Below are 24,402 nucleotides of genomic sequence, written 5' to 3' on the forward strand. Positions count from 1 at the left end.
TTTTTTTCCTTTTTTTTTTTTAATTTCCAGATGATAGAAAACCAATTAGGTCCCATGGTATTGATTTCCTGGCATTATCTCATATTTAGAACTATTATTAAGCAACACCAGCAAAATGATAATGGTGATGACTAGGGAGCAGCAGGAGAAGAACTACGTAGACTCAGAAACACGTTTCATTTTTTGCTTTGCTTTGATCCGTCCTAGCAATGAGCTGAGGTCCTTGCCTGGTGACACCTTTTGCCCAGTCCCTGGAGAAGGATGCTCACGTGCCTCGTCCCTCTCCACAGCAGCAATTCCTTGCCCGAGTGAGACCACCTTGGCTTGCCTCCTCAACGGCCCGTGGGGAATGCTAATGGGGAAGAGTAGGAAAGTCCCTAGGGCAGAGGTTTTCAGCCACTTAATTTGCATACCATTATTTTTTCTCTCCCTTGGAAGTGCAGGCCCCCGCATAGTGAATTTAAGCTTCTGACAACAGGCTTTCATAGATCGGGAAGTGCAGCTCAGAAGTAATTTGCTGACACTTGGGATTTCCAAGGTGAAAGCCACCGACCTACTGTCCAGGTATGGGACAGCCATCCTCAAGAGAAGCAGCTGCCTGTGGTCCCACAGTTAATAATTAACTCCTAAGTGGAAGCAGAAGGGTTGATGAGGGTTTATGACAGCATATCCTTCGTATCCTTCTTAAAAGGAGAAACAGATGTTTCCAAAGACCACAAACCTCCATTCCACAAATCGCTTGCTCTGCCTGTTACCTTGAGGCAATCAGTTCCAAAAGCTGAATTAAAAAACAAACAAATTAATTGTTTTGCTGGAAGGTTCAGAGAAGAGCATGGGGTGGAGAGGCAGAGGTTGTACAATTCCCTCACACTGCAGCACGTCTCCAGCCTGCTCAGAAGGCAGCAGACAGCATGGGAAAACCCTGTCCTGCCACTGATTCTCCTGCTGGTAATCAGGGTCTTCAAGACTGCGAATTCGACTGCAGAGGAGCACTGGAAAGTCTTCTGCTTCGTCAGCGAGCTGGGTCTCAAGCATAGACCCCGTTTCATCTGTCAGACCAAGGACACGTCTGGATGTTTTTGCTAGCATTGATTTAAATTTATAACCAAACACCAGACACTACCCAGTCGTGTAATGGTGAAGCAGTTCATTTCATCTGAGATGTTTGGTTCCCCTCCCTTTTATCTCACTTTAAATTGATACCATCTTGATTTCAAAAAAAAAAATAAGGGGATGGCACTTTTGAGTGCTGCCTTCAGCTATGCATTTGTATGCATTTTCCATCTTTTAACTAACAAACAGGAGGAAAAAAAGTTAATTTTGCTAGCAGCCTGCTGTGATATAAATAAAAATAATAGGTACATTCACAGATTTTGAACTTTTTACAGCCACTGCTGCAAAAAGCAATTTTAATTTATAACCACGGAGTCTTGCAAAACATATAACGAAGACATAATAAAATGGAATGTTTATCCTGTGGCTCCCATTAGACCTCTTCCGTTCGATGGTTGTAACTAATGACTTGTTTTTCCACTTTTGTATTGGAAGCCTTATTATTGGGCGGCACAGAGCATACCTTATTTGATTTCCCTAGCAATGCTTGCACCTCTTGCTGAAGCCTGCAATTAGATGTTTATGAAATAATATTAAAAAGCTGCATAATCTTGTCTGTGGTCAAAAATTAAAAAAAAACAACAACAACAAAAACCAAACACAAATGCCAGCAACAAACCAGCCCTGTTTGTATAATATTATACTGAGTACAATAGACTAATGTTCACTCCACTGCATGTGTCCTTTTGACTAACCACTTCTATCTGACAACCTTTTTTTGGCAGCAGAACACATTGTACTTTTTGGATAATTGACTGTGGAATATAATGTTGTTTATTCAAAAGCAGGTCACACAGAACGGAGCTTCCAGTTGTCTTTATCCTTTTACCTTTCTTATCTTCACGATGTTTAAATTTATGCTGAACTTCTTTTAATTACACATATGGTTTTAATTGCTGCGCTGTACTTATTCAGCAGAAGGTGACCTGATAGAGAAAGGGTAAAGAAAGGTAGGTGGGATGTTGAATTCAGATTTCAAAACTGGGTTTGGGCCTATTATTGGTGAGAAATCTGACAAAGACACAAACACAAGGACATGCATTTCCAACACCCTCTGTTACCTCCAGGGCCATATTTGCCTGCAATATAACTCCGTTGTTTCTTTATACTAAAAATCTCCTGGACAGAATCACCCACCTCTTTCTCACTCATCTGGAAATTCAACAATGGCAAAGCCCCAGTTTTAAGCTTAAACCCTGGGGACACGCAACCTCATGGAAAATGATGTGGAAACACGTAGAAGTTGTGAAAAATCTAAATTTGGGTACATGCAGTTAAGGGAATGGGTTTAGGAGAAAGTTTTAACTGAAGTGCAAGATGAGGCAGTGCAAGAATTGATGCATTTCTAAAGCATACGCTTGGTTTGCAGCCTGGGGGAAGACAGGTCACAAGTAAGTGTTGCTTAACAGGAGAGAGAAAGGGCTTTGATGCTGCAAAGGAAACAGAAGAGTCTGGAGAAGGAGGTGCGAGAGAGCACCTCTGTGATGCTGATCATCAGACCAGGGGACCATGGTAATCACCTGAGACTTTAAGTCTGCAAGATACTCATGAAACTCAGCTTTGCAAGAGTACACATTCTCAGGGCACTTCACAAGAGACTTCTTCTGCAGTCAGACTAGGACTGGAAAATACCCTTCCCAGCCTCCTGGTGACAGCCTAGAAGGAATCCATCAGTGGCAAACACACAGCGGGAGCTTCCCTGGTCATTTATGCAGTTTTTGCCCTGAAAAAGCCACGAGTTTTCCTTTCAGGCTCCCACAGCAACAACAGAAAAGGAGGTGATTCACTTAATGAGCCACCAGTTCTCACAAAGCTGGAGGAAACACCTGAAAAAGAATATCCTTCAGGTGAGGGTAAAATACAGCCTAACTAGGAAATAACGGGATGAAAATGATTATGTCTAATTTGCTCTATTACAGCCCAGGTGTGGTTCCATTTTCCTGATGACTAAAGTAATCCTAATATGTCAGTCTAAGTTACTGCCAATTCATTTGAGGAAATTTTGTTTGTTTAGAAAAAGCTTTAATCGGGGTGGGGGGGGAACGATTCTGACAGTAATAATAATTCATCTGTCTGTGCTGGTGCTAAACCACACGGTGGAAAATCCTTGCTAATGCTAGATTGATCACCTAACACACAGCAGCTCCGCTCTTCTAATTTGTTTCATGTAGCTGACTTCAGACAGCACATTTCACTCTGGACTATTTTGAGGATCCATGCAAAACTGAGTAACTGCCCTATTAGTGTGAAGGCATATGAATAGTATTCTGCAACAAGCAAGACAGAGTTTGTCTGATATTTTTTCAAGCAGAGAATACACTGTGTTTGGAACAAAGAAAAAATGCGATTGGAAAGTTTAGAGCCCTTAAATTAATTCCCTGGACAAAAAGTTGAGGCACCATATTCATAACATCACGTTATGTAACTTGCACTGGAGCCAGGCAGCTACTAAGTGAAATAGTATGAGTTATAAAAGCAAAATATTATTGTGAAAACAATTTTACAACTTTATAATTCACTATTATTTTCATTTTAAGAACAAAACTGTCAGTGTAATTGCAAATTCTGTTTGCCTTGCAGGAGTTCTTTCAGCTGGTGATAGGAAACCTTTTTTTTTCCCCAAAGGCTGATATTTCACTTAATATATTGCATTTCTTTACATTTATCCAGAGGTAAATCTAAACAGGAAGCCCATTATTTGGGTGCCTAAGAAAGTTTAATATCAGAACATTTACGATCAGTAAACGTACCCATATATTATCAATTATTTCTTACCATTACTCTTGGAGGAAGAAATACTATATCAGCATCCAGTATAGACTATTCTCTACTCTTTATAACTGAGCATCTATCTTAAGGGAGATCCCACATGACTTGCACTTCTCACTGTGCACCATGACCATTTTCTACCTTGCCTGCTCACAGAAGGACTAGGCCCAAGAGCCTACCTGTAGACAACCACAGCTATCAATGGAGAAACGAATAATCTTTTGAATTGTGCACAGCTCCCTGCACAAGATTGGTGCTTTGGTAATAAGCCATTACTATGATAATGTGTGCACACTCCATTAAGAACTGGATTGAGACCACAAACATGTTTCACGGAAATCAGTGGGGAAGTCACCCCAGTATGCGCGATCCACCCTGAATGACATAACCAAAATACCACATTAGCCAAAGCATCACTATGAACTGGGCAGTTGCTTGCCAAAACACCGGCATTACCACCAGGTTGTAAGCCGAGTTTCAAACCAACAGAGCCAGAGCCCTTCTCGCCTCAAGCAGAAGAGCCATCCAGCAATACTGAGATGCTCCACATCTACTCTTTCTCCCCAGCTCTCCTACTGGTTTATCGCCTAAGGCTGGGCAAGTTACCTTACTCATTCACGTCCTAACTTCATGTCCTAGCAATCATCTTGATAACACAGATTATTTGATAGATGCACAGCTTCACCACGTGCTTCAGCACCTTGGTTTTGGAAGAATTACAGTGTGGTTGGACTCAATTGCATTTTAAAACAGAAACAATCAGCTCTTCCAATAATCAGGCATCACCATCACATACAACAGCCACAGTATGACTGTGAATTACTTAAGTGGTACTCACTTGTATGGGTGCTGCTTTTTGAACTGAAAACTGTAAACCAACAGCTCAAGTCCAACTGTCCTTGCCTCATCATGCCTCAGACCATGCCATCCACCAGAGACCCAAGCTCAGATGGCCCCATGGTTCAGACAAGCACCAATTCCTGCAAACCAGACAGCCTCCCCGTTAGAGGTTTCTTCTCATCCATAGGTAAATACATGCTGACTATATTTTATGTCCACAGATAAAAAATCATTACCCATGAGAGTGTAACACAACCTGACGGCATCTGTCAATGCAGACATTTGGTTATCAAGAGTTAAACAGCACACAAACAGAGCCCTTAATTAACTTCAGGGTTGCCCCATTCCTTATCATGTATGGAGGCATTGTCCTCAGCTTATTTTAAGAAGGAGCAAGAAAGAACATCCACGTATTACACCAAAAGCCTCTTTCTCAATTATTCCTCTTTTATTACTAACCCAGTGTGGCTGAATAAAGGCTGAAACTGAAAAACCTGCGTCCCGAAGTTGTAAATTTAAGCTGGTTTCTCAGTATTTGCTGACCTGACTTACTTCTGTAACTACAGGATCTCTGTTAACTTTAACTTCAAGGTAACTGTTTGGCAACTTGTTGTTTCTCTGTGATTCCTAAGAAACAAATCCGATGAATTCCTCTGTCATCAGCCAGTCCTCCTAATAAATGCAGTGCTTAAATAATAAAATATAATACAACGAACTAACTGTAAAGTTCTGAAACAAGAGTGGTAAACACATTTTACAGTGCGAATTAGGCTCTTTCAAAAGTTTAAGGTATAAGAGAGAGCGTGCCAGATTCCTGAAGCAAGCTGTTCTGAAAACATTTCTTTGCAACTCTTGACAATACCTTTGCACCTAAAAATTCTGAAGAAATGCGCAGAGATCTTGATGCAGAGATTTGTATTATCTCTGATTGGAAGATACCATTCTCAGTGCCACAGAGTGCCAACAAGTCCCAGCTCTGAGCTTCTCATCGCAGCGTTAGACACCACTGCCTTCTTCCCCTCCTCCTCATTTTAACAGAAGCAACAGCATTTAATTTAATCCACCCAGAAGCAATGACAGAGTCAGCAGCTGATATACAGCTAGTGCTGGTTAGAACTCAGAATTACTGTTTTGTGAAGAATGTCAACATTTTGACATTTGTTACTATTCTCAGGGTAGAACTTGCATATTCATTTGGAAATTTTGAAATTGAAATGTCACACTGAAATCACAAATTCAATTCTGAAGTTTGGAATTTCACCTTTTATTTCACTTTACAATATCTTTCTCTTTTAATTCATTCAATTCCAGACTGCAATATTTTAAATAACCGTTTTTAATTTTACTATTATTTATTTTAGCATTGCAAAACTATGGGCAATTACTAGCTCACGTTGTCAGAAAACTGACTTCAACCATCATTTTACACTGTCTCTGAATCCCATCCAATGGAAATTTTTGATGTGTGACTTTTGACTTGGGTGCAGATGGGAGATTCTGGGGGAGAAGACACTTGGGGGGAGGCAGGCTGTGGACACTAAGCTGCCTGCTTCTCTCCACAGCAAAAAGCAAAGCTAAGAAAGACTATATCCCTGTGACAGCAGGAGGAAATCTGGCAGATTGCATTTACTCATCTGCAGAGAACAAAAAATTCCTAGCCACTAGATTAACAGCAAACAGCAAGAGCATTAGTCTCAGTTCAAACGCAAGTGCCGGAGGTATCTATTTTATGTGAGTGATAGCAGACTGTAAAAATTATTAAACCAGTACAAGAGAAGTGCATCAGTCATAGCAAAGGACACTGGTGAGCAGATGTTTCTGAGGCAAAGATGAAACTTCCAAGTGAATGTCTCCATCGCAGGTATTAAATCAGTGGAAAAACTGACAAAAGCTGTGTAAAATGAGAAAACAGCGAGCCGTCACAGTCCTCTTTTGGGTACTGCAAGTTTCATGAGACCGTGTCAATGCTGGTTGCAGCATGCAGCAAAGAAACACCACCTCCAGCAGTGCGGAAAGGATGCGGTGGTTGAGGTCTGCTAATCGTGAGCAGCCACCACTGCCTAAACCATGCCAAAAGCATGAGCTGCCTCGTTAATTTTACCTCCCGATCTCCCTTTGTCTTTCCATTTAATTTCCACGGTGCTCACTTACAACGGTGCACAACACTGAGAGGCTGTTTGGGGTGGTTGTCCTGCTCCACGCGCACTGCCACCTGTAAGTACACAAGCAGGGACAAGGGGACTTGTGGCCAGCAGATGCTAAGCACGTGAGGACTCACACACTTGTGCCATGGGAGCAGGCATGAACAGACACAGCTACCGAAAGGAAAATTACTGCAAATTTGCGGTAAAAGAGCGTGGATTTGGATGCTGTACTAGATCACAGCTACAAAACACTTTTGTCCTCCTCATATCAGCAGATTGCTCTGAAGAGATTGATGCTTTTGTTGAGATTTCCACCATTCTGGACCAAAACCACAAGCTGTCCTCAGGTGATTTCAAGTGCACTCAGTCTGGAAGCTGAAAATGTGCAGATCCCTTTGGAAGGGAATGTGGTTTCTCAGGACTATAAGTTGATTCAGAAAGAGGAAGGAGAACCCATGGGATCCAAGATCTAGGAAGGACAGACCTCCTGGGTGCCTTCAGCTGCCACCTCTCTTACATACCAGCTGCCACGTGTGGTCCCTGAAAGTGTGAAGAATTTTCTGTCTCCTGCTAAATTCTTAAAATCTAAGTGCAGAAAAAGGATCCCCAACTGCCAAACTACACACTATCAAAGCTAAACATTTGGACTGAGGCCCCAGGTGCCCATAGCTCCTGTCATTAGACAAAAATAGCAAAGGTTAGGGCCACGGGGGACTGAGCCTTTGTAGGACTGAAGCGATGAGACAGAATGAGAGCTACAATGGATGCCAACAAGGTCAAAACCCATAGCGTATCTTCTCCTGACCCCTTGGAGATATGCAATAGTATCTCAAAAACACTCAAACATAACCAAAATGAAAGGACCTAGAGTTATTTGAAGATATGAGAGCGTGACAAGGGTATTTGGTGAGTCAACCAGTTCAGCACAGAAATATTTGATGATAGCTGTGTCGGTCAGTGGTGGTAGTTTCTTCAACTCTATTTTGGCCACAGGGCAAACTTGCAGGAATTCTCCATGTCAGAAACTGGCTTTGCCATTCTTTTTTTCCTACTGTGGACAGACATCTTGGTGTCAAAAATCAGCATACCTAATGAGTCACTCTGGTCTTGTGCTCTCTGACCTTTGGGAAGGGAGAAGTTAAGAAAGAGGCTTCAGACTTGGACTTGGTCTGCGAGGACACAGTACCATTGGCAACAGGCATGAAGGCAGCTGGTCATTTCACACATCTCTGTGATGGTCTTGTGACAACCCCCCTGCTGCTCACACAGAGATCCCTACTACCTTCAGCTAAGAAGAGAAAGCTACTGAGATTTTTGGCCGGGGATACCCCTGAAGCACATGAAGGTTTAAATGAGGACACGCACTCTACTAGTTCATTTCCTAACTAGGACTTGGACACTAATGCTACATAGAGTGCTACAAAAGACTAAACTGCACAGAGGTTTCACATGCACCACTCTCACTTCCATAACTGGCCCAAGGACAGAATGCACCAGTTGTGTGTGAGTAAAACTCATTGTTCTCAGCAGGCTTTAAGAGCCCGTACAGATTATTTGCTGTTCCCATACCAATCCAGATTTATTTTGGATCAGCGGCGACTTCAACATGATTAGCACACAGCGATAAACATAGAACCACAGTACTGTCAACCTCTTCGTAACCAGAATGCAAAATATAAACCATGGTGGTTTTTTTACCCATTAAAAACCCTAAACGAACTGACTGAAAATTTCAGCTGTCACAGTGACAGTTCATGGTATGTATTAGAATTAAGGACCATGAATTGCTAGTCTGAGATTGATTTGTTAAGACATCCTTAATATTTTCCACACAAAGTGTGTTCAAAATTCAGAATGCACTTTTATGAATACATTTAGGAAGTATTCTATATCTTGCATTTTAAGTGATAGGTATCAATGCCTGTTTCTTACCCTTGTCTTCTCAAATCATTCTCCTTAACTGAAAGGCCTCAAACTAACCTTGAAAAAACAAAACACAACGAAACGCAGAAGCCAGTTCTGTGTATAAAAATATACTACAATTCACGTTGCAGCCAACAAGTAGAATTACGGTGACAGCTCTCTATCAGAAATCTGGCACTAACTAATAGCCTTTCACTTTATCCCTTTAAATAAAATCATTCCAGAAGTTGATTTTATGAATGAGTTAGACTGCAAAGGAAGAGAACATTTAGCAAAACTGGACAACACTGCTTCGTTGGCAAAGCACACGATGTTTTATTACTGACCATTTCCTGTTAGACTGCAAGATCTTCTTCGGTTCTTCACCAATTAAACGGTACACCTTACGAAGCAGCAATCAAGCAGTCTGCCACCAGTATGTCAGAGAACAGATGTAAGTTCAAAGGTGAAATAGGCAATAATGCCGATATTTAGCAGGCTAGAAGATAAAGTATATTCTAGAAGAATTTATCACCAAGCGGATCATGGTCTGTTTTGCCGGAGAACGGAAATCATTTCTATATAGATATATACAAAATATTTCTGTATGTGTATTTGCAAATGCCACGTGCACACACACAAACACATATGTAAATATATAAAAATATATATTTATGCATACGTGAAACCCCAAACTTGAGCTAAATTAAATTGTCCCTCCAGCTTTGTAATGCAAATGAGACTAACAGGCTTGTGCTGTTTGTGGTTCAAGATGATTTGCGTTTCCATAGAGATGCTGACTGAATTAAAGTTTTTAATTTTTTATATATATAGGCCTACTTGTATCTTTAAAAGTCTAAATATGTATCTGCCATACCTCAGCATTTCCTCAGTGACTCCACACCAATTTCCACCAGTTAAGGCTATGTGCAAATTTTGTACCCTTCGCTACTTTCCAATCTAAGCTCTATACCAGGCACCTGCAGAGCTGAGTTTATTGCTTCTCTCCCCACTCCTAGCTTCTTGGTGAGGAAAGGGGAAAAAAAGAGGAAAAAGAAAAAGCAGTTTATTAACTGCTAGTAAATAATATTCCAAGGAGTTATTTATTTATTGCCCTCTGTATACTGCCCAAGAAACATCTTTGCCTTCACAAGTTCCCACTGTCAGAAAATCTGGAATCCAGGGAAAAACAGACTGTACGCTTCTAGTGAGGGAAATGCCAAAGGACAGACTTTTTCTTACGTGTCAGAAGCTTTTAACCTTTTCTCTGTGAGCAGTCACAGGCTGGAGAGCAGGGGCGTGCTGAGAGCAGCTAGGGGGGCCCCGGCCAGCGATGGGTTCACCACCTCCCTGCCTGGGCATGGCAGTCCTCGCCCCTCAGTGGAACTTAAGCCCGTCATATACAAGGACCGCACAAAGCTCAAGTCCCCCCATGCCCCCGGAGCCACATTAGAGATGGCCGCCAGCAAAAGTGACAAGGGTTGGTCAGGGTTGAAATTTGGACAAAGAAAACAAGCAGATCAGCTTAACTTTCTGTTTCCAATCAGCTTTGCTTTATGAGGCCCGGGCACAGGCTAAAGTGGCTGGATGCCACTCGCCCTGCCACCACCTGAGAGGAAAGTCAGAGAGCCCGCAGCACTGTGTGGGAACTCATTTCCATGTGGTTTCAGCAATATGTGATTTTTAAACAGCGACACACAAGAGGTCAACCTCCGGAATCGCTCTGAACCACAATCAAAAACAGTGTCTTTTGTACCTCCCATCTGCGTAAGAAGAGGAACTATTTCTCTGGTGAACCAAAGATGTCCATAAGCACCCGTAAGACGAGATGTTGACACCCAACCTCTCGTTTGATCCTGGGAGAGCCCGGAAGGAAAGTCTATGGCACTAACGCCATACAGACGTATTGCCTACGAGCTTATCGTGTAGGGGCATGTTGCAGGGACGTAGCTCCCTCCCGCCCCGCAGGGTGAGCTCCTGCAACTAAGGCTGAGCCTCTGCACGCGAGGCTGCCTCACCCTTCCATGCTGACACAAGTCCTAAGCCCCCAAAAGCCTATTTTCGAACCAGATGAGAGTTCCCTGTTTCCAGCTTTTTGGAAGCCCCGTGGAGGGAGACTCCTTTCTGTATTCCTCCTTATTTTCCTCCCATTGATGTGGGGTGTGGAGACAAGGGGCAGAGGAGGCAAGAAGCTGAGTCCCTGCTGCCAGAGCTAACGTGCCTGCAGCCCTGACCTCCTGGGAAGAGGAGCTTGAGCTGTGGCCACTCTGCTGCTTGGGGCACATGGTGCAGGCAGAGCCATTTAAACCTACATGCTGCTTATGTGGAAGGGTCCCAGGGCCCTCTGCACTCCCCCACAGAAGCCTGTGAGCGCTGGCGTCTCCTACCTTTTGCTGCAGCGGCTGCGGGGCCATCACTGGGTCGGTGATGTAGGTCTTCTTCGTACCGGGCGGCTGGTACAGCCCGGGAGGAGCCTGACCCACGGTGTTACCGGCGGGATACGCCGGCTCAACCTTCCATGTGCTCTGCGGCATGTAGGGCGCTTCGGAGCCGTTCCTCCCCCCGTACCCGCCATAGTACGGGTCCTGGTACCGGCCCTGCTGCGGCGCGTAGCCATAGCTGGGCTCCAAGGGCCGGGCGGGCGGCGGGGCGTAGCCGTAGTCGGGCCCGCGGGGCTGTGGCGAGCCGTACTGCGGGGCGCCGGGCGGGCGGGACGGCGGGGCCGCGTAGGGCTGGCCGGGCCCCATGCTGCCGTAGTGCGCGGGCTGCGGGCCGGGCGGCTGGTAGTGAGGGCTGGGCTGCGCTGTCCTCACCTGGACGTTGAAGGTCGGGCGGCTGGGCGTGGAGGCCGTGGTGTAGGAGGCCGGTACCGGCTGCGGCTTCAGGGTGCCGATAGGAGTGACCGGGATGGGAGCCGGCTGGCCCGGGCCCTTGGCGGTGGACTTCTTGGTGGCGGTGAGGGGAGGCTGGTTGGGAATGATCATCCGCTTGTGGCCGGTGACGGGGGTGGACACGGACGGGGCGGTGGCAGCAGAGCTGCTGGAGGTCCCGGAGCCCTAGGAGTGAACAGAGAGAGCCGCGGCGTCAGCAGGAGGGGCCGCTTGGGCATCGGGATGTGTGCGGAAGGGTTAAGAGGGAACAGGGTTTTACAGTAACATCTGCACGGCAACTCAAACTGCTTAGGAAAGCAGGAATGTACCTGAGACCACACTTTATAAAATGGTAATAGCAACCTTTTCCGGCTCTGACAGAACAGGGACAGCGCTGCTGCAGCCGAGCAGAACTGCCACGCACGGTGTTTCGTCTCTCCTTGGGTTTTTTTCCTCTGCCTCAAAACAAGCAAACAAACTCAAAAGCGATAAATGTGAGGAAAAAAAAGGGGACTCACTGGAGAATAATTAGGGGGGAGACTCGTGTTCCTGTGAAAATGAGAGCACTAAGAAAAAGAAGGAAAATGCAAGTACAGTCTCTGTGGAGACATGAAATTCCTTGGGTCCCCGGAGTGCTTGGAGTGTACTGCCCCCGATATGAGACCATCTTTGACACAACACAGGAGGCAGCAAAATGGGATGGCACGAAAGCAGCTCCCAAGCCGTAAGAATAAGCTTGGAGCAAAGCAAGATACAGAAGTGTCCCTGCTCCTGGCTCTGCTCCTAAGCACTGCAAGTCTGGAGTGACCCCAGTGAAGGCAAATGCTACTCATGGCACATAAAAGGGCAGAAAGCAAGCCAAGATTCCCAAGAGCTTCAGAAGTCAGCTCCTGCAATGGCAACCCTGTAACCCTGCACCGGCACCTGGGCACAGCGGCGCTCCGGCAGCCAGGGATTCGGTTCACAGCAAGCACCGCCACTTCCTGAGATTTGGCGACTGAATGAAGATTTAGTGCGGTGACACTGGCCTAATGGGTACCTTACATCTTTCTGTCTAATGTATTTGTTTGTCTCTCTTTCTTAAAATTCTTGTTTAACTCTCATGTCCAAATACACCGGTGTAAAAAGACAGCTTTATTAAAGAACTCACAATATGAAATGGTTTCTGAACAATACTGAAGATCACCATTAAGCCTTTTCACTAAATCAAAGAAGAGCAAATTTCTGTCTCTGGAGTTCAGGGCTAGGTAAAATTTCTTGCCTCTCTTTATTTTCCTTTATTCAAAAAGGATACTTGAATTTCATGCCTTCTGTATGGAAGGGAACATGTGCAATTTGATGGTATTTCTTTGCTGTTGCACTTAGCACAATGGTTCTATCTCATCCAACCTTCCTGCACGGGGCTTGATCTCACCCCGATCCCCTCAATAACCTCTAAGTTCTCAGCATCCCGAAGTCAGACAAGCTGAGCTCTCACCAAAGGCTGTGTTTAAGCTATGACATCCACCTCTTTTCCCTAAATGCTCAATCTTGTGTTTGTCCCCAGGCACTGCCGCTCTGTGCAGGCTCCCTGCCTGCATGTGCTGCCTCCCCACGCTCTTGCTGGCACTGCTGGGCAGGGGAGAGGGCAGTGGGGGCTCAGCAGGAGCACCCCACGCATCCCTGCCCGGGCCAGAGAAATCCTCTGCCTGGTCAGCAGGTGGCGGCAATAAATTGCTGCCAAACCAACCCAGGCCAGTGGCTGGAGAGGAACTTCAATCACCCATTTATTTCCCTGGGCCTCCAAAGGTACCAAACTCACCGTCCATACTAAGGTGGGAGAAAGGCAGGCCCACCACCACCATGTGGCAACCACCATACATGAAGGGAGGTAAGAGCAAGCCACCCAACTTCTCATTCACAGCCCACAACCGTGTCTACGTGGGATAAAGAAGCTGAGCTACACAACTGGTAGTTCTTCACCGGTGACAGGTGCAAAGACATTTTTGCTGATGCACTGGAAAAGAACTTACTTCTGCAATCACACCTTCATGGCAAACCTCCCACAAGGAATCACTATAAATGAGCAAAGCAACAGGAAAATAAGAGCATCAATCTAGTTTTAGAGGTGTAAAAGGTGTGCATGCAGAGGTGGGGAAAAACAATGCAGCAAACTTCCGCTGGAGAAAAAAACATCTCAATGTATTCAAACCCTGACCTTACAAACAGATCCATGACGAAGCATAGACAGACTGAAGAGATTTTGAAAGTGAGAGGAACGAAGAGATTTTGCTGAAATGCAAAGACAGAGACAAGTTAAAGGTCTGCAGCTCTCTACTAATATTGCCTGAGTCTTCTATTTCTGAAATACCTGATAAGGAGCAGGCATTCCTCTATCCCTGCCTTCAGAGCACAACTGTGCTCAGTGCCAGCATGAAAATTTGCTTCCTGTTGGAATTATTCTCCCATGTCAGCCTGGCGTTTATGTCCAGGAGTGCTAGAAACTTTCCCATTTCCTCACCTATTTCATTCTTATAAATGACAGTAGTTTGTCCACTTACTGTAATGGGATGAAAGGTCCACAATGCAGCACTGTGTAATTACCACCAGAAAAGCATTTTTTTCCCATGTGAACAGGCAGAAGGTAGATAATGTTTTAATGACAATGGCACATCAGTGGGGAGGGGAAAAGCTCAAAACAAAACAACATAAATGAGCCCTTATACATCACATTTTATGTTTCTGAATGCGGACTCTGGAAGCAAATGATGACAGACTGCCAGTAAAGCTCTTGCGATGGAAACCTGTCCCACCCCAGGAACCGGGGGATTTTGATCTTACATATAAGCATCCACATAACACATTTTGTGTACTGGTGCCAGTCTCCTGCCAGGACTGGCATACACCTTAACAATGAATGATAACCTCTTCCTCCAAGATAACCTTTGCTGCCTATTGACTGGCACTCTGAAAAGCTCTGAGCAGCTCCCACGTCTGACGCCACAAAAGGGATGCGCTCAGTCTCCCCTCCTGCACCAGGACCCAAGTGAAGGAAAGGTGGCAAGCCAGGGCGCCTGGGCCAGAGACCCAGCTCTGCCATCAGCTTCAGAGCAAAGGGTAGAGCTAACAAGTGCCGGCTGCATTGTGGCATTCAAACCACAGCCTGCCTTGAGGAGGAGGAAGTTTGCATCAGTAGGAGTCCCCAGAGGCACCCTGCGTGACTCATTCTGAATTCCTCTGAGGGTGCTGGGCAAGTGTGTGATGAAAGCTGGGCTTGAGTGGGAGGAGGAGGGTGTAACACTAGTTAACATGGTGTAGTAGAGATATGGGACAACTTAGAGGGAATTTAACACTACTGGAGCATTAACGATTTATGGGGACGCAAAGAGGAACTTTGGCTGTAGATCCTGAGCAAGGGCACAGGTGAGGTAGCACCATAAATCCTCTGCCCTTTTGCTTGGGAGAGAAGGGTGGCTACAGTCCAGGCTTCTGTATACCCAGCCACGGACTCAAATATCACCCCCGGCATAAACCTCTAGATCATTAGTGGATTAAGAAAAGACGCTATACATGCACATGAACTATGGACAAGATTCCTGCTCGGAGGACAGGCATGTGCAGAAGAACGAGAAAACGACACTCAGATACCATGGAGAAGAGTGATTTCAACAGATGTCTGTTAGGCACTGGGAGGATAGGAGAGATGGATGAGGCTATAAAGATGTCGGCTAGATGAAGAGGGAGTAACGAACAGAAAGCTGGAAAGGACTACCTATATCACTGGGTACAGTCCCAGCAAAGCAGATGACTGTCACAAATGTTTCATCCAAACGAGTCCACAGAACATCTAGTAGCGCAACGAAGTAGACTCATCCAAAAGCACACCGAAATGACAGCCCAGAAGCACGAAAACAAGTAGGAATAGGAGTTAGAAAAAGGATGAAGACAAAGAAAAAGAGTGGCTTCATAGGATTTCAGGCATCCCTTCCTCCAGCAGCTCCTGGACAGCTCATTTCAAAACCGTACTGCATTTGCAAGTGACTATCGCAGCCAAACACGCTCTCTGACATCCTCTAAAGGCTGTTTTCAAAGGAAGACAGGCTTTCCTCTGCTCGCCATGCACTAGATGAAACTGTCTGACACACTTCGCAAGTGCAAATTAGAACCACGCTACTTACCATCAACCCCTTCTTGCAAATTCATATTTGCAAAGAGAGAGTAAACTAGAAACCCCAGGTGCTGATAACGCAGAGTTGTTAAGAGAAACTAGAGTAGGAAGGAGTTAAATTCAGAACCTCAACTACCACAAACATTATAATACAAAATCTTTTTTTTTAATGGGGAAAGCACAAGAGCCTTGTTTAAACACAGATGGAAGTACCTAAATGTACTGCCTCTTCTACAAATGAATTATCCAGCAGTTCAAATAAAGGTGAACTAATACTGACAAAATCGAACAGAACTCATTGAATGTGGGAGGAAAAAAACCCCAAAACACTTCTCCTAAATAAAGCTACCATGTGCAGCTGCGAGGGGAATCATTTTGTTTGGTAACTCCTGTCATGTCTACTTAAATGCAGTGAAAGTTTATAAACATTTGCAGGAGTTTCTTGCACCAACCACCGTGTGAGAAGTCTGTGCCGTTATCACAAATCCGTGCGTTTCTGCGGGTCTGACTGTCAAAGCTGGAGATCTGGATTCAAAGCTACCCTAGCGGGGAAACCCAGAGTTCGGAATATCTGTGCGATTCTTCGTTCTGTAGAAATTATTTACATAGATCATACATTAAATTCAGCGTACACCTACAACAAAGTCATTAAATAGGTACTAGAGATGAAATCTGTTCTACAAAAAATAGCCTATAATTCTATACCATTTGTCAGGGTTAAATCCTAAGAAGAGTACAAAGTAACTGTAGCGTACAGCATGAGCATGGTTCTGTATGATCAGCTGGAAGCCTTATGAAAAGGACTTGATTCTCCTTTTATTTTGTGTATTTGTAGAGTATTTTCTATAGAATCCCTTCAGTTATTCAGTTTCAGAGACTGGATCAAAAATGCCTACACAAAGTTTATCACGTTCTATTCAATTCTCCAGACATTTTTCATAAAGGTACAGTTGAATAGCTCTAGCCCTTTAGCTGTCAAATTATCACGTATAAAGATACATTACTCCAGCTCAGTGGTTTTCAACCTTTATGCTCTGCAGCCTCCAAATGTTTTTCAGGAGAGACAAGTTCCTTTACGCAGAGAGTTAATCTACTGACAATAAACATGTTTTTTTTTTAAGTAACCTTTCACAGAATTCTTCTTAGCTACCTTAGGAGTGATCCAAGGACCCCCAGGGTTTCCAGAGCACAGGTTGCGAACCACAGCTTTAGCTGGGGCTGTCTTTTTGGAGTATTTTAGTCACATTTACTCCAGGAGAGGAATGAAACAACCCTCGAAAGGCAAAAACCTGGCAACTACCGGTGGGCTGAACGCAGGACGCAGCGTTCCCAGGAGGCTGCCAGCTGCCAGTGCCTGTGCAGCACCTCTCTTCCTAACCCAGCTGCTCTTCTGCATGGTCCACGAGCGCAAGCGGGACCGAAACATGAGGCCAGCTCAGGCACACGCCAGGACCAGCTGCAATCTTCTCAGTGGGGCTTGGTGGCAGCAGTGGTTGGAAGAGAGTGTGGCAAAGCCAGCGAAGGGTGGAAAATTAACTTGGCTTCTCCTGACACTAAGGATTGGCATTCACCTCAGCTAGATGAGGTGCTTAATGCTGTGAGATCAGTGAAGAAATGCATCTCCACGGGGTCATTTATCCCATTCTAATATTGAAGCTTAAAAGGGGGAGATGAATCATCCACTGGGGGAATCTACTTCTCTCCACCGACTGTAAAAGAAGCACAAAAACAGCCGAGACAAGTCGCTGAATATTTAGACAGCACAAGATGGTTGAGACAAATCCCACAATAAGCAGGTAGTTTTGACGTGACTGTTAGAAGCAGAGATACCTTTCCCCTGCATTAAGCGCGCTGCCACTCACGCTCAGCTCCTGCTTTGCACCGAGGGGACTGTGGAGTGCCAGCAGCTCAGCCGATGAGCCAGGACCCTGCCGTGCCTGCAAGCCCAAGAGGCTGGGCAGCAAAGGCATTTCCAGCACACGAAGGGGGTGACGTGGGTGGGCTGCACTTTCCCACCTATGTGCTGAACAGCGGCTCCCACTGGAACTGGAGCTGCTGCCTTGCCACGAGAAGCAGCTGGGCTGTGCCTCCTTCCTGCCTGAGGCAGCAGAGCCCAGCTCCCTCTCAGTTTGGGAAGGAGAGCCCCAGGGAAACATTAAATACCCTGCTTTGAAACCCGGGCCTTTAGGTACCTGAAAACGTGAACAGGCATTTTATGGGGTTTCCTGGTGTGCAGACACATCTAACACCTGCTGACTTCAAATTCTGTATTTGAACAAGCGGCTTTGCTAGTAATAATGTATGCTCAGGTTCCCCTCAGCATATCCTCTTTTTCTGTCTGAAATACCATCTGGGTGAAAAAGAGAAATCTGGCCTTTCAGTTGGGACTTGCAGATACTTAGCATTCTGGTAGAGCTCTAGCTGGGTTGCTGAATGTCCAGAGATCGTGGGCAGATGCACTGCCCCCATGCAGCATATCTGACGCATTTTCAGTATCAAGGACTTTCTGGCCTTCTTTATAATGTCCATATAGGAGACTAAGCACACTGAGGACACGTTGGTCCCCTGTGCACTGATGCTATGTGATGCACATGGCTCAGTTGCTAGCACAGGTGTCTTTAGGTGTCAAAATGTCCTTAGAATCTCATCCAAAATTTTGAAGTCTGGTCCAAAACCATAAAAACCTCAGCCAAAACACAGTTATAATCGGATGAAGCTTTTCTTTGCAGTTTCATCATTCTCTCATTTCCAGTTTACAGCTGCCATGTGAGCATCACGGAGGCATGGGCTGTGCGTGATCAGCAGCCACACTCATACTTCCCAGCAGTGTTTATATGGGATTCAGCTTGTTGGCTTGACTACCAGAAGCTATCAAGGTATTCGAACAGATTGCTCCTAGGCATTACACCAAAAGAAAAAGAGGAGAAATCTAATAAAGTGTTCATCTCTGGTTCTCAAATGAAGAGAATGCCTTACAGATGCCATAAAGTGTTACAAGAACACAACTGCTTCTGAGCTTTGATCTGTTTTTCAGCTGCTACCAAGGGTGGAAAAGGAGTCAACATAGTTGTTAATGTTTCTGTTCACAACCTCTTTTGCACTCCTTGTGACGGCCCAACTTGAAACACAAGGGAGAAGAGGGTGCACAAAAGAAAAGGTGATAACAAGTTGACCTCCAATATTTTATCATGGAAAAAAGCCTTTCACAACAGATGTGTGCAGTTACAGACAAACACCTTGGTTCAGCTTTCAGTATGGGTGTCAAGTTTTCTAGGCAAGCTGGGTTTCCACTTTCCAACACTCCATTAATTCCACAGAACCTGAGCACATCTGAAAAGTTTGGTCTCCAAAACACAAATGTAATGCCAAGGAGGAATTTTGCTTGTCCTTCTCGGTTTCATATTTACTTTTCTGTTTACCCCAACACTATCACTACAATAACTACTGTGAGACTTTTTATTTGTTTTTCCCTTTCTGATGAGTGATCATCTGGTATTTATGAGAAGGACTACGTGAAAGACCATCTATAAAGATGTGCAAACAATTGACCTAAATACTTCTAGCTCTGGTAGACAGTCAAGGGCCATAATTTGAGCTTAATTTGTTGAAAAGGATAGCTAGAATTAAAACTCTCCTGTTTAAGCAATTCCTCTTGACCAGTTCAACTGCAGTAGCCACTTCATCTACAAGGACATCTGACATCTGCATGAGAAATATCATTGTCAGAAAGCTACAGAAGATGTCAGTTGTGAGAAGTTAGATGTTTTCTGAATTAATCTTGGGATATTTCTGTAATTTCCCACTCTCATGACTAGAACGACAAATTTGCGCCAGTCTGGACCTCAGGAAGACGCAACGGCAGCCCCCCGCGCGGGCTGAATCTCTGGCACATCGACTCAGCAATAAATTATGTAAAGAGCTGTGCACCACAGCCCTTTGGTTACATCAAAATGCAGAACTACTGAATACAATCCCGGAACAGAAGACCACAAAAAGGGTAGAGCAGTACGCTGGGAACACAAGTGCATGGTGCAGAGAAACCAGGCTGCTCAAGGAGCACCTTCGCCAAGGTTTAGTAAGGCAGACACATCCAAAGCATTTCCATTAAGCAAACCGGGCACTTCAACGAGTTGAACGAGTCTCCTTGCTTAACTTAGGTAAGACGTTGCACTGCCTGACAATGGGGAAAGCCCCCACTCCCCTATAAATAAGAACTTTGGGTGAGCAAGGTATTTTTATGACTTTTGCTATTACTAAGCTAGTGAAGCTTAAAGTATCATAATTACAACATCCACAAACTTAAAAACGTTTTTTCTTCCTTTTATAACTCGCTATTTGTAATGGAAAAGAAGCTCATGTGCATGATAAATATGGGCAGGTTGGAGCGTTATACAGATTATGCAGCTATCCATGGATGTGCATCATGATTAACATAAATGGATTAAAACAGTATAATGGAAGATGCATGAGTGAGGGGAAGGGGTGTGCAGCTGTGAGTGACACAATGAAACGTTTTCACGAAATCTTCTGGAGAAGTCTTCTACAGCTTAGATGGAAAAGTTAGCATTTTCCATTGTGTGTTGAACAACAGATTTAAAAAATAGTCCAAAAGCTCTATAAAAGGTTCTCATTTCCTACTAAATTGCAAAGGAGTTTTAGAGTGTTTATAGAGTATGCAAGCTTTCTTCCTTTATTAATTTTAGAGGATATTAAAAGTGTGCATATGCACACATAAAATAATATGAAATACATATGCACTCAGACTCTACTTGGTTTACTTTGCTTTACTTGTTATTTGTTTACGATTCCATTTAGTTGTTGCATTGCTTGCATTTATGACCTATTTATCTTTTCAAATTCCAAAAGTCTATTAAACCAGATTAAAAAAATTATCCTACCACAGGGCATAAACATTTTCAAATGTTAGTATTGTCTCTATTTCCTGTGAAAACCATGTGTTTTTATTCTTTTCTTCCCCACATTTTAAAGCCTGCGCGAATAGTAGTACAGAAGAGCAGAAGCATCACTGAACAACTCCGTGTTCGTACAACATCTGCTTTCTTATGGTTCATTTGAGGTCCAGAACCCACCATCATCCGCCAATATTTTTAGTGGGATACAAAAATGATTCAAGTTAGTAACTTGAGTGGTTAGCAGCAGAGAAAAACCATACAGCCTCACCAAAAAAATAATGCTTCAAGAAAAACAAAAACCAAAAAACAAACAAAAAGAAAACACAACACCATAAAAGGCAAGCAGATACGACAGAGCGGTTATTTTTCCTGTTAGGTCCAATGTACACCTTTCCAAAATGCTGACGAGCTCCAACAACAGGTCAGCTTTAACTGTTTTCCCAGATGGCTCCTTCTGGGAAGTGGAGTGGAACGTTCCCTCATTTATCCGTCTGCTTGGGTTATCACCACTGCCCGAAATACCTCCGTCTTTTCACAATATCACAGACTCCAAATTACGATGCTGAGAAATATATACGATTGGAAAGGTTTTCTTTCACCCTCTGTAGCTCTTAAGATTATTCTGTATGTATATAAATACATACACCAAGATGCATGGAATTTACCCGCTACAACAAGTCTATTCAAAACACCAGGGCAATACTGTAACAAGCCAGGAAAGTGAGAGTATTAATTTGTAGCACAGAAAAATACCGTCTGTCACACAGCAATACTCAAGTAAAAAGCAATATAGAAAGTTGGAGAGAATATTTAGAAATTAAGGTGCTAACTCAGAATAATCAGCTTCCCCACTATTTTCCTCTTTCCATAGAAAACATAAAATTACATTAAACATATGGATAATAAAGTACTTACTTAAAAAACATGTTGATAAAAATTTAGAATAAAAATTTAGGACTGGCATTTTCCATACTTAATATCAAAACAATATTACTCTAAAAAGCCCATGTACAGCAGTGTCAAATCCATTGCCTCTGCAGGCTTGGTTCTGTTGCAAATGGCATTATAAATCAATCCGTTTTTCCTAATATGCCTGGAGGAAACAAAGTCACAAATAGCCATTGTAATTTTTAATATAAAAACACACACACACACAAAAAGGAACAAAAAAAATCTCTTCTTCATTCTTAAGCAGAACGCAAGAGCTGTGTTTTTCAACAACTCGTATTGCTGAATAGGTTATATACTTCTTCCAAAAACGACAACTATTTTTTGAAGCAACTTAATGCCACATACTAGTTTAATACCAGGCTTTCTTGTATGCCACGCTCCTCTCAGCTCAGCAGTTTTAGGAAAAAAAAAAAAAAAAAAAAGTCGTTAAACTTCATCAGTGATGATCTAATGAGCCCTGTTAAGTTATGATTTATAATTTTCCTCACTTACTCTGTTCTTGGATCAAAATAACATCTCGAGACATTTGCTCCATGGCTGCTGATCGGGTTAAGGTTATCGCAGACACAGCGGAGAACCAGAATATTCTTTAAAACCTCGTTCTGCCCAAGTTACATTTTTAAAAAAGTGCATTATAAGAAGCCAGATTCTGATCTCAGTAACACTGGTGCCAGCTTAAGCAAGTCTGTTGACTCCAGCAGATTTACTTCAATGCTGGCTGTGGCCGATCAGGATTCGGCCTGCTACTGCCAATGAATTTAGAGGGTTTTTCTCCACACCGGGAGCACATCGGGGGTTTCTATGCAAACTTAACAAATCTTAAAAATGAACATGTAAGGAGATCTTGGCAAGTCATACCTGAATGAAAGCAAATGAGATTTCTAACCTAGGCTGAGCACAGGCCAAGCAGAGGCCTGGGCCGGCCTCCGGCTGCAGCCCCTGCGAGCCGCGGCCTGGCGAGCCGACCCGCGGCACGCTTCGGCACCGGGAATTGGAAACCAGCTGCCTAATTCAAAACAAGCACACGTATCCTCCCGCTCTCCTCTCTTCTTCCCTCGTGGTGGATGTATAAATGTATACTGATGGCTCCTGGGATTTATAGCCTAACCTATTTTGACATTTTTAACTTCAGAATTTGAAACAGTGACTTTTTAGCCCTGGGGCAGGAGTGCTAAATGCTAAAAACTTTGGGACTAGGGAGTATTAATTTAGTCCTTCTGAGCAGCTTGGCTTCAACAATGTTCTAACAAGGGCTCAATGCTATCCAAAATTCAGCAGTGGACGCCCAAAAACTGCAAGGAATTTTGGATCCAAACTGGAGTTTTGTGGCTTTAGTTCTTGTTTGTCACAGGGCAAACGAAGCTCCAGACCTGAACTCGAGGGGAGCGGGGAGAACTCAGGTCTGGGTCTGAATTTACAGCAAGATGAACATCACTTCTAGCTCGCGTTGCTTCTTTTTTGCGGTTCATGACATATTTGTATTTTAAGAAAAAATAAACTATGCACGGAGCAAGCGTCCTGGCATCACAAGTCATCAATAAATCTCTTTTCCATAACAACCCACAAGAATTCACTGCAGGACCCAATTGTTAAAACACAAAGCCATGACACTCTATAAGCTTTCAGAAGCATCATTCTAGCCCTTGTGGACTCTCTGAATTCTCTGAATGAGTCACTGGCCTCTCAACGGAATTGTCAAAACTTAAGTTAAGCCAGGTTAATTCCCTCCCCCCTTTAATTTAGAAGTCCAGCTGCAGCGTGTGGCTTTCCAGTGAAAAGACCTAAACGCAGAGCTCGTTCACCCCGACCAGGAAATCTCACGGGGCGTAAAGCTCGTCTTTTCCTAAAAACTAGATATAAGCCATGCTAAAGGGGAAAAATGTGATTTTCAAAGCCTCATGGGGCACGTGATGTAAAAATCAATATCCTACTTACACAGCTCAAAGCATTTTCTGCTGAAGGCCAAAGGATCACAGCTGAAACTGTTACGGTTGGGAAGGGTAAGCTGTAATAAAGGGGGGCGGGGGGAGCAGACTCTAACAGAGCAGGGACAAGGGAGAGGCCAAACCCGAGCACTTTCACCAGAGCAAGCGAGGGCTTCAGCTAGGTGGGACACGGTGAGGACATCCCCTCTGCCCTGAGGCCCTTTTTGGTGGAAGGTGACGTGATGGTTAGACTCCTTCCCTCTGCCCAAGGCTACGTGTGACAACTGCAGCTCGCAGCACAGCATCCTGCTTGGCTTTAGCTACCTTGCTCTAACTAACCACGGAGTATCAGCTACCCTGGACACCCAAAACCAAGGCTTTTGCTGGGCTGGGGCAGCCTGCCAGCAGCTAAGCCCCAGCCACATGTCCCTACCTCCAAACTCTCCAGCGTGCACGTGGAGCCATCTCTGACCGGTCTCTGTCCGATGAGGCCTCACCCATTAAGTCTGCTTTAACATGGAGGCAAAGCAGGGCTCCAGCATGTGAGCATCTTCACAAGAGATTTCACATGTGTCTCACGCACACAGGGCCCAGTAGAATTTACCAGACATTATTATATATATATATATATATTTTTTTTGTGCACAGTTTGCTAGTCTTTACAGACTTGTCTCTGTCCCCCTCTGTGCTGCATCATACTCTGCATAAAGGAACAAACTATCCTGAAAATTGCTCAAGTTGTTGTACCCTCTCCCCCACTGCTGGAAGATCATTTCAAAACACCACTTTGTAGTTTGTTAGAAAAAAACCTTAAATTTCCAGGCCAAA

The 24,402-nt window shown here is 44.2% G+C and overlaps 1 protein-coding gene and 1 long non-coding RNA gene across 11 annotated transcripts in view; one reads left to right on the top strand and one right to left on the bottom strand.

The window, feature by feature from the left end:
- LPP (LIM domain containing preferred translocation partner in lipoma) overlaps positions 1-24,402 on the bottom strand; it is a 387,509-nt gene that overhangs the window by 120,501 nt on the left and 242,606 nt on the right. For all 10 annotated transcript variants that reach the window (XM_083848027.1, XM_083848031.1, XM_083848023.1 and 7 more), the window contains one exon: positions 11,156-11,824. In XM_083848027.1, the coding sequence (XP_083704153.1) occupies positions 11,156-11,824 (669 nt within the window). The remainder of the gene's footprint in view (positions 1-11,155; positions 11,825-24,402) is intronic.
- The window catches only part of LOC310903934, a 35,144-nt gene continuing 22,576 nt past the window's right edge, over positions 11,835-24,402 (top strand). Inside the window, exon 1 of the long non-coding RNA XR_014587928.1 lies at positions 11,835-23,766. This is a non-coding gene — a long non-coding RNA (uncharacterized lncRNA). The remainder of the gene's footprint in view (positions 23,767-24,402) is intronic.

This window comes from Anser anser (assembly GCF_964211835.1).
Source record: "Anser anser genome assembly, chromosome: 9".
In the NCBI taxonomy this organism is placed as follows: Eukaryota; Metazoa; Chordata; class Aves; order Anseriformes; family Anatidae; genus Anser; species Anser anser.